The sequence below is a fragment of the Agrilus planipennis genome, unplaced genomic scaffold (assembly GCF_000699045.2).
Source record: "Agrilus planipennis isolate EAB-ADULT unplaced genomic scaffold, Apla_2.0 scaffold102, whole genome shotgun sequence".
Classification (NCBI taxonomy): domain Eukaryota; kingdom Metazoa; phylum Arthropoda; class Insecta; order Coleoptera; family Buprestidae; genus Agrilus; species Agrilus planipennis.
In genome coordinates, this window is record NW_020439034.1 from 1021581 (window position 1) to 1032140 (window position 10560).

The 10560-nt window shown below is 39.3% G+C and overlaps 1 protein-coding gene across 3 annotated transcripts in view; it reads left to right on the forward strand.

The window, feature by feature from the left end:
* The window catches only part of LOC108735146 (zinc finger SWIM domain-containing protein 8), a 75318-nt gene that overhangs the window by 55126 nt on the left and 9632 nt on the right, over positions 1-10560 (forward strand). Inside the window, exons 4-12 of one of the 3 annotated variants that reach the window (XM_025976656.1) lie at positions 3098-3408; positions 3843-4038; positions 4102-6112; positions 6172-6579; positions 6653-6948; positions 7010-7775; positions 7840-8232; positions 8297-8621; positions 8764-8856. In XM_025976656.1, the coding sequence (XP_025832441.1) occupies positions 3098-3408; positions 3843-4038; positions 4102-6112; positions 6172-6579; positions 6653-6948; positions 7010-7775; positions 7840-8232; positions 8297-8621; positions 8764-8830 (4773 nt within the window). In that variant the 3' untranslated portion in view covers positions 8831-8856. Of the gene's footprint in view, positions 1-3097; positions 3409-3842; positions 4039-4101; positions 6113-6171; positions 6580-6652; positions 6949-7009; positions 7776-7839; positions 8233-8296; positions 8622-8763; positions 8857-10560 lie in introns of those variants that run through there. The other 2 variants (XM_025976658.1, XM_025976657.1) reach the window with 2 other exon arrangements.

Consider the following 10560-nt stretch of genomic DNA (forward strand, 5'->3'; position numbering starts at 1 on the left):
TTTCAAAAAAAAAAAAAAAATTTGACATTTCAACCCGCTGTTACAGAAAGGAGTGGTAAAAAACTATTTTTTTTATTAAAATAAGTAAAAGTTGTTTAAATGTGTTTCAATAAAAAGTAACCGTTTTGCTATTGGTATATATTATATTTACACCTAATAAAAAAGAAATAAAATGAAAAGTGTTGTAAATGAAAATTTACTAGCATGTGATAAACAATGAAACCGGGGCAAATTTCAGAATTTATTTGGAACAATATTATCTATAATATATTTCTTTTTAGTTTCGCTTATAATTATTTTTAGGTATCGGTACTGTTATGTTAGACTTTGGTATTCAATTTAATTTATTAAATTTTTATAAGTAAAAAAATATTAACATATGAAAAAGACATCCGTTGAATTACGAGAAGTTGAATTTACACCTTATATTTTTTTAAATACCTTCGGGCACTTGTTAATTAGTTTTTTTTTTTTTTAAAGGCGATTACGTATGTCTGTCTATGATAGATTAATAATTAATTTGCATTAAATAGTTTGACGATTTCTCGCTGTTTATGAAACTATTATTGCAGGTATCATAACAAATAACATTTTTTGTGTCGGCATGTATGCAAATATACAATACGTATTGTGTCATTTTGTTAGAGACACATGTTGTGTGTATGTTACAGTATTAATAGTAAGTAGCCGTGGCTACAAAAAAGCGTGTATGTCATGTACAATGACCGATTCGATATGTATCTAATTAATTCGCGAACAGGTTGTGTAATAAAAAACGTTAACGGTTTTAAAAAGGAAGAAGCAAACATGAATAATGCACAGTTTCGATGATTCGCCGTCAAGCATATGGTGTTTCACAGATATAACATTACGGCTTTTAAGTTTTGCCATTTATTTGTGTGTTGTAGAGCTAGTTTATTTACTTTTGCTCGTTTTTCCCCCCTTACATACGTCGGGGTTATTGCACGTTTAATATTGTTGTTATTAAATGTGCTATAATATATAAATAAAACTAGATTGTCATGTGTATACAAGGTTGAGGTACTTCAATGAACATTATTTATTCCGTTATCTTTTTATTTGGCGTCATTGTTTTTCTTTTAATTTTGCTATGGTGAAGTAGTTTTAAATGTAAAAGCATCTCATCGGTATAAATCCACTATTAAGTAACTAACAATGTCATAGGATTTCATATATTTAAGGTATAAATCCGTTTCTTTTGAATTAATTTTTTCATTAATTTGTTTTTTAATTAAAAATATCTACTTATAATTGTCAAGGATTTTTTTATTTTTGTGGAAATTTTCATAGATACCCAGCCGTCTGTTCGACTGGGTTGTGTTGAAGTCCTTCCTAGAAGGACCTACCAACTAAAACTCTTCTATCTCAATCTGTTTAATTCGGTCTTCTTCAGTCGTCTCAAAGATTTGTTATACCACTGCTTTCAAAAAATTAGTGGAAAATCGTTTAATTTTTACATAAACGAATACCTAAATGAAAGGTCGCTTCCCACCCAACATCACGATCATTACAGATAATCAGTTCCAATACTGTTGGAGACAACGAGTAATTTACTCGAGGCCTTTACTCTGATTTCGGCTTCTAGGATGTCTCCAACCCGCCCTTCATGTCTCAGATCTCAGAAGGTGTCTTATCATCCTGCCTGTTCTTTTTTTAAATAAATTTTCGAAAATTTTTAAACAACAAGAATTCATTTGGCACAAAAATTAAATTACATCATTAATTAAATAAAAATCCCCGTTTCCCTAAGCTGACTCTAGATTCCCTAGATCTACGGAAATTTCCCTAGGTCTGGCAACTCTGGTCAAAAAATTTCTGTTAGTGGACATCTTTCTCCCTCCTACCTGCTGTTTGGAGAGAGAAAGAGAGCTGACGATGTACATTCAATTAGTCTGCTGTCTCGTGAATATATACAAAAGAAGTCATTTTAAGAAGCTTCGGAAGATAACCAACCATTACCATTTCCAGATAGTGCTTGCCGAATATATACCAAGTACCTTGATCAAAATTTATAATTAATATTTATCGAATAGAGTTCCTACTACACCACACAGCTTATTTTCTTTTAATAAAGGAATTCGCAAGTTTAATATTTTTGTATATGCCTAACCTAACTTAATTAACTTTGCGTTAATTTTAAATCTTTAATTTTAAATTAAATAGTTGTTTTCACGCACTATATGTGTAGATATATGTTGTTTGCTCAGAATGACATATTTTAAGGTCAAAATTTTCGAAGGATTGTAAGCTAATTTGGATGTAACTTATTATTAAAAAAAAATCATTACAGACGATTCAATTTTTTAAGCTTTGAAATCCTGAAAATGTCCTTTAGATTTGGAGTGCCATTTTAAGGTAGGTAAGCATGTATATTGTTCTAAATTACGCATGTTTCATCAACTCACCTTTCCAGTAATTAGTGTAACTTTTCGCTGAGGTTACGCAAGCATATATTAATTGCCACTTACTGTCTCCTTAGGTTTTTCTTTTCATAATCGGATTTAATCGTTTCTTAATGGGGTCACGAACTCTACTAATTAAGATTTCTTTTTTTTTTGCTTTTCGCTCGGCTTTCACTAGAGCCTGAGAACGAGACAAACAGTGACTGTTTTTGTCTTCTCTTTTTACATGCATTTGAAATTTCACAAGAAAATGTGATTAATATCGGAATTCAAGGGATTGAACATGTGACAATGGCGGCATTTCATAAATAAATTGAAATGTGAATACTATAAATCTAGTGACAACGTCGTATGTTTATGGATTTAAAATTAACTATTTAATTAGACACAACTGTAAATTGCCTTTTTGCGTTGTCCCATAAGCAATTTATTAAGAAGTTCTTGGCGAGTACTTTATCATACAAAGATCGCGATTACCATCTTATTTGATCTCATTAACACGCCATATACCCCTCTCTTCGAAAGTCCTCAATAACTTATTTATTATAATTGTTAATAATTTCAAACCGTAATGTCGTAAATAAAGAAGACATTATTTTTTTCGAAATCAAGATGGTAATCGAAATTAAAATCCAAATGGAGTTTTGCAAAAGAGATGCGTTTTCTTATTGCAGCCACATCTGGTGACGCTGCGGGCACCTGTTTCCGAATCCTTGTCTCGTCTTCATCGAGAGCAACTGCAGAAGTTTGCCCAGTATTTGATTAGCGAGCTGCCGCAACAGATCCTACCGACCGCGCAGCGGTTGCTGGACGAGCTGTTGGGGTCGCAGCCGTCCGCCATAAATACTGTTTGCGGCGCCCCCGATCCGACAGCTGGGGCTTCGGCCAACGACCAGACCTCATGGTACCTAGACGAGAAGGCTCTCCACGACAACATCAAAAAAATACTGATTAAGTTTTGCGTCCCCGCTCCTATCGTTTTCAGGTAGGACTCATTTTGAACTTATAAGCTGATTGCATGGGATTCCTAATACTCATGTTCAGTCTTCTTTAAATAAATGCAAGCCCTATAAGGCCTATATAAAATGACATCTGTTACTTTCGCTATAAAATTGTTTTCAACAAATTGTAACCTTTGCCAAAAATGGAATATGTTGACCCACAATTTGGGTTTGGATGAGTCTTAATGGTTGTTGTAAACAACCCATAGAAGGAGTAATAGTGCTGAGCGCTGGGTGGTTCCCCCTTTTGTACGTATGATTAAATGAGTATTGAGTTTAATGATTAATATTCACAGACGGTGGAGGAGTCTTCAGATAATTTTTTAAGGGAAAGAAAATTGAGCATGAACGGTTGAGTGTGTCTTATGAATAAAAATTTGGGTTTGTTAGCAATTGTTAATTTATTTTTTGTAAATAGCGATGTAAACTACTTAAGTACGACGGCTCCACCTGCGGCGGCCGAATGGACTTCTCTTCTGAGACCCCTGAGGGGCAGAGAGCCCGAGGGCATGTGGAACCTCTTGAGTATTGTTCGTGAAATGTTCAAACGAAATGATCGGAACGCAATCCCTCTTCTCGAAATCATCACAGAGGAGTGTCTGGCGTGCGAACAGGTTCGCTAATAAAACCCTCTAATCTTGTTTTCCTCTCTTGGTGCACGAAATATATATTTCTAGATTTTGGTTTGGTGGTTTAATACCAAGGTGGCCCTGTTAAATGGCGGTTCAGGTCATGGGGTTAGTGGTGGCGGTAAACATAATAACGTCAATAGCAATAGTCATGCATCTCAACATGCGTGTTCGTCACTTTGCGATGAAATCGTTATATTGTGGCGATTGGCTGCCCTGAATCCTGGTCTCGCGCCCCAAGAGCGTGACATGCTCCATAATCAGTTTACAACATGGCATATGAAAATCATGGAAAAAGTAAGTCGGTCGTCTTCTAACCCGTCCAAGACGAACAAGAGTTGGTATTTGAAAATGGACATGGAAATATTTACCGGTTTTAAACCCGCAATCGAAGCATGCTATCTTGACTGGGACGATTATCCCATGCCGGGTATCACATATACCGAAGACACAAACCCTATGTACCATTGTCCATTTACTTGTTTCCGTCATACAGCCGAGAACAGGACCGAGAATGTAACACAGGTCAACTTTAGTCAGGCCGTTTTGAACAACGAACACCCTCATACTACCAGACACGGTCACCATTATCATCATGGACATCATCATCATCACCATCACGTGCCCAGATCTCGAATGACTCGTTTCGATTTTCCCGACGTTATGAGTATGAATCCGGTCGAGTTTCCGTCTCATCTGCAACTGGAACGTTCTAGAGATGGGACCAGGTCCAGTATTAGTAGCGAGGGATTTTGCGAAAACGAAGATGATGTCCTAAAGGATAGTGGGATTATGTTACCCGGTGCTTATAAGTCGATCGATTCTGATTCGCAAGAAGGCGGGGGTTCGGATTCCGCAAGTAGCAGTAGTAGTAATGGCAGGAACCAGGTACCCAATACAAAGCCAGAAAATATACAAGGTACTTCTCGTACGGACTGGGACGACCCAACATCAAGAAGGCCCTCTAAAGACGAAAGCTCTTCGTCATCCGAATCACCTCAAAGCGGAGACGAATATACTGTATATTTCTACAATCCTAAAGATGTGGATAATTTGAGCACAAGTCCGAAAGAACCGAAAGCAGAAGATACTGATAACAGGAACGTCTTTTCTAACATCAAATTGGCGGATGATCCTTATGATGTACTTTTTGCAAGGGCGGAAGGACTACATGCTCACGGTCATAGTAAAGAAGCGTGTCTTTTGGGTGTTAAACTGGCCGAGGAGCTTCTTGCAAATCCTCCGAATCTTATGATCGAAATTCCTCCAATGCCAAAACGTAAAGGTAAAAAGCAGCAAGTGAACCCTGCGTCGCATCAACTCAGTTGCTTAGCGTCCAGCACGCTCGCCAAATGCGCGTTCTTGTGTAGCGTGTTGGCTGAAAACTCGGAATATTATCATTTGGCATTTCGCGTGGGCATGTTTGGTTTAGAAATGGCACGTCCCCCGGCAAGCACTAAGCCTTTGGAAGTGAAGCTCGCCAATCAAGAATCTGATCTCGTTAATTTGCTAAAACGAATACCTCTTGGCCTCAAAGAATTAAAAATTCTACGCGAAAAGGCGGAACAATTAAAGGAAGGAACGTTAAAGTCACGAGGCGAAGCATTACTTCCAATCATGTTGGCTAGTTTTGTCTTTGACGCGTTAGTGGTTCCTAGCTTGATGGGGCGGGATAGATCCAAAGTTCTCTCAATCCGTTTACCTACAGACGAAGCCCTTGGGTTTGAAGCAGCTGTAATTGCTCTAGGGATGAAAGCCAACGTTTCCGAAGCAGATCATCCTTTATTGTGTGAAGGAACCAGACGCCAAAGAGGAGATTTAGCGATTGCGCTGTTGATATTCTATAAAGATGACAATTGGAAAGTAGCTCGAATCATGGATAAGCTACTAGATCGAGAAGTTCATCAGTTGATCAAAACACCTATTATAAGCTCATATTATTCGAACAATCCTCCTCTTCGAAGCCAGTATTCAAATTTAAAGAGAGAAGAGTGTGACAAGGTTATTTCACCGTTAAATTCATTCATGCCATCTTCTGACATGATGCCCTCAGATATGAGTAAGTACAGGACGGTTTATAAAAAGTAAATTGGGAAGTAATTGTTAAATTTTCCTTAGATTGTAATAGTCGTCCGCATAGCTCAACGAGCGCTGAGGTGGAGGCAGGCATGGCCAATTTAAGTTTGGCTGCAAATCAAATGCCTTCTCAAGCTCCACCCACACAGGTAACTACTCGGACGAAGGAGTCCCGCTACAAAAAACGTACATATCCTTCGATTCCAAATCAGCCTTCTGAAGCTGGTGCCCATTTCATGTTCGAATTGGCTAAGACCGTTCTGGTAAAAGCTGGTGGAAACAGTAGCACATCGTTGTTTACGCCTTCCACTAGCCAAAACCATCATGGTCCTCACAGGGCATTGCATATGTGTGCATTCCAACTAGGACTTTATGCTCTTGGACTACATAATTGCGCTAGTCCCAATTGGCTTAGTAGGACTTATTCATCTCATGTGTCTTGGATAACAGGTAAACAAAAATGATATCTTCTAAAATCTACGTATGAGTAATTGTAACCAGGGTTATTATTTAAAACCATTAGGTCAAGCAATGGAAATAGGGGCAGCTGCTATATCGTTTTTGATAGAAACATGGGAGGGTCATCTAACACCACCCGAGGCTGCAAGTATCGCCGATCGTGCATCTCGCGGCTGTGATCCAAATATGGTTCGTGCTGCTGCAGAATTAGCTCTGTCCTGTCTGCCACATGCACATGCGTTAAATCCCAACGAAATTCAAAGAGCAATACTGCAGTGCAAAGAACAAAGCGATATTATGCTGGAACACGCATGCCTTACTGTTGAAAATGCCGCTAAAGGTGGCGGTGTTTATCCAGAGGTAATAATTATGACTGTGTCAGGATGGATGGATCTATTATTTTCGATTTTACTTGTTGTAGGTTCTTTTCCAAGTGGCGCAGTATTGGTATGAATTATACGTGCGTCATACCCCTGGAGGCGAGCAATTGCTCGTAGAAAATGAAATACCTCACGAACCCATTCTCCTTGATCCCATTGTCGCACTTGTTGATCTTAACGTTGCAAACTGTGAAGCGCAACAGAAACAGCAAGCTGTACCTGCAAATCAGCCCCCCAATATGGCACCAGGGGCTCCTGCTCCTCCTCCTCAAGCCCAGGGCGCACAAGTGATGGCCAGTGGTGGACCAGTAGTCGTTACAACTGCTCCGCCACCCCCATACCAACATCCTTCTGTAACAACCTTGGCCGCCCCGTTGGGAGTTTCTCTTCCATATGCCGTTGCCCCATATAGTTTCGCGGTCCAAAGTTTACATCCACATCCTCATGTGACTGCATACGGAGGAGGTCCTTTACACCACCATCACCACCATCACCATCACCATCCAGGTGTTCAAATGGCACCTCAACCGCCTCCGCCGACGGCGCATGTGCAAATGTATCACCTTCCGCCACCTCCGCCAGCTGCTCAATTTCAATACCCACCGCACACGGCTAATCAACAGCAATATCATCATCAAGCAGGTCAGGCTGCAACGTTTAATGGAGTTTCTCCGGGGCAACAAGGAGGATTCACAGTACCACCTGGTGGAACAGGCCCGTCTCAATATCAGATGCCCCCGCAAGGCGTTCCACCCAACTATCAGACTGGTCAGCCCCCGGCATACAATAACATGCCTGTCAGCACTGGTAAATTTTATAAAACGTTTCTTTAAAAGTTATGTCTTATTTGTTGTTTCCTGTTTTTTACTAGGTGGACCCATTCAACAAAACATTCAATATTATGGTGCAGCTGTTACGATAGCGCAAGCACCTAATCTTCATCCACCGCCGGTGCCTGCGGGAGCTCCTCATATGTATCCAGTGTCGATGCCTGCCCCTGGCGGAGGCCCCGGCCCAGGTTCGGGTCCTGCACCCAACAATATGTCAGCCCAACAGCCTTCCGTCAGGCCTCCACCTCACCGTCAGACACAGCAATTCAGTCAGGCGCAGTTATATTACCTATTAGCTGCTTACAGGGTGGGCATGTTGGCTATGGAGACTTTAGCAAGGCGAGTGCACGACGATCGACCTCAGGCCAAGTATGCCAGGAACCCCCCTTACGGAGAAGATGTTAAATGGCTGTTGCGTATATCAAAACACCTGGGTGAGTCTTGGATAGAAGGGAAATTCAATGTTCATGTATTTCTAAATGTTTTCTATTGATTCAGGCACGCATTATCTTCATCAGTTCTGTATTTGTGCCGTCAACTCTATTGTAAGTCCGTTCGTGCTACACGATGTGGCGATCGAATCTGCTCAATATCTATCTCGTAATAATCCTGCCCTCGTGATGCAGCATCTTCGAACGGCACTTGCGCCCCTGGTACAGAAGTGCCAGCAGATGTACATACAGTGTATGCATCAGAAATTGTATCATCTTATGCCAAATGATTATGAGGAGTTTGTAAGCATCGTATGTTCGGCTCGTGCCGCCTTTCAAATTACGCCCGAAGGAAGCACCCAATTCAAGGAATGGCTTCAGTCTATTAGAAGGTAAGTGTTTGTCTTGGAAAATTATTGTTTAGAAAAGTTGATTTTCTATAATTCCAATATCTGATTTATGTGATCAAGGTAGAGCATGATTTGTTTTAATGTTGACCTATATATTTTAGCGATGTATTTCTATATATTTCAGATCGAAATCCTGCAAGAAAGATCTCTGGACTCAGATAAATACAGCCTTGCAGGCGAATAATAAATGACAAAGGTCGCCGCTAGTTCATCTGTTTAGTGTAAATTTTCGTAAGGATTCGAACCCTCCGCAGTCTCCACTGTCGTCCCATTCCTTCGATATCCAAAATAATTCCGAAAATCACATCGACAGCAAGTCCACTTCAGGCGCTTTCGCGCCTAGTTGTATTGTAAAGTCTCCGCCCATCGATTCCATCATCACACCGCATCATTTCCAAGACGAAAACTTATTTCACTCGTCAAATTCTTTTGTTCTACCACCTCCTCCTCCTTCTTCTTCTCGTTCTCCTTGTTCATCGCCACAACCATTACGAACACATTTTGGAACCGATACTTCTTCCCCTCTTTTTTCTTCCCGTTCTGCACCCGCTTTGCTTTCACCATCAGCGTCAGTATACGTCGATCCTAGTTCGTCTTCGTCTCGCTTTACGTCTGCTTTACTTTCTTATCGTTCTGTGCCGGTGGTCTTTCCACCACACGTCATCGAGAGGACCGATTACCTTGATCCTTCTTCTGTACCTTTAAGGTCGTATCTTGTCGTTTCTTCATTTTCCCCTCGCACAAGCCATCGTGATCCGTTTTCACCTCAAGTTGATCCCCCTACAACTGTCTCTGCTTTTCTGCCCCAACGTTACACAGAGCATTCGGTTCCCCCCCATTTATCGAACCTTTTCGACTGCAAATCTGACAGTTAGTTGATCGCTTTAATTTTTCGTTTTTCATTAATTATGCAATTGTGCTCACTAGTTGAAGGCTGTATTTCGTTTTCATTTGAGGAAGGAATATTATAAAAAATATATATCGCGCTGTATAAGTTTGCACACTCTCAGGTTTTCGCATGTTCTTCGTTTGCTCGTTGTTAGAGTGCTCTTCTTCGTTTCGACAACACGTACACTCTCACACACACGCAGATGTTGATATATATATATGTTTCGAATGTAATTTGTAATATATTTCTGCTGATTACGAACGACTTCCTTAGCAGTTTCTTGTCTTCAATTCACGATCCATCGACGATTGCGCGACTTGGTGTAAATGTGTTCAAAATAATCGAATGTATGTAATTTTATTGGTAACACTTAAATGCGTTATTTTCGTTGATTGATTTCTGAGGAGCCTGTTGTTTGATGAAGGAAATATCGATTTCTATTTCGATTTCTACTTTATAGATCTCATGAAGTAATTGAAGTAGCCTTAGATATATGTATACATATATTCCATTTTCGTTCTAACGCATTATTTAATTCTTATTGAAACATTTGTGAAATAAGTTGCCATCTTATGGTACTTTGTCTGTAATAAAAATTGTTGACATCAGCAGGCTCTTTATATTCGTAATATCGTAGATTTAGGGTTGCGTAGTTTGAAGGAGTATTTATCCTTTGAAAGGATAAGTGGAGTATATAAACGTTAAATAATTAATTACTAAAAAATGATACACACTATCTTTTAATGAAAATGCCGAAGTGTTTGTTTAGTTTCCCTTACAGATGGATTTAAAATAGGGTCTCTCTTTAATGAATATAAAAGCTAGATAATTTTTAGAAGCTGAAAGTGAAAATAGACGTTTTTATGTACCTGATAATTTACACTGTCTATTATATTTTTTTTTTAGTTATGTATGTATATGTATTAATATTAACAAAAGCTAAACAAATGCCGGTTTGTTTGTTCACTTTATTATTTCTTTTTCTGTATATTAATATATTTTTTTGTCAATTGGAAAACTGTTTTCGTGTGT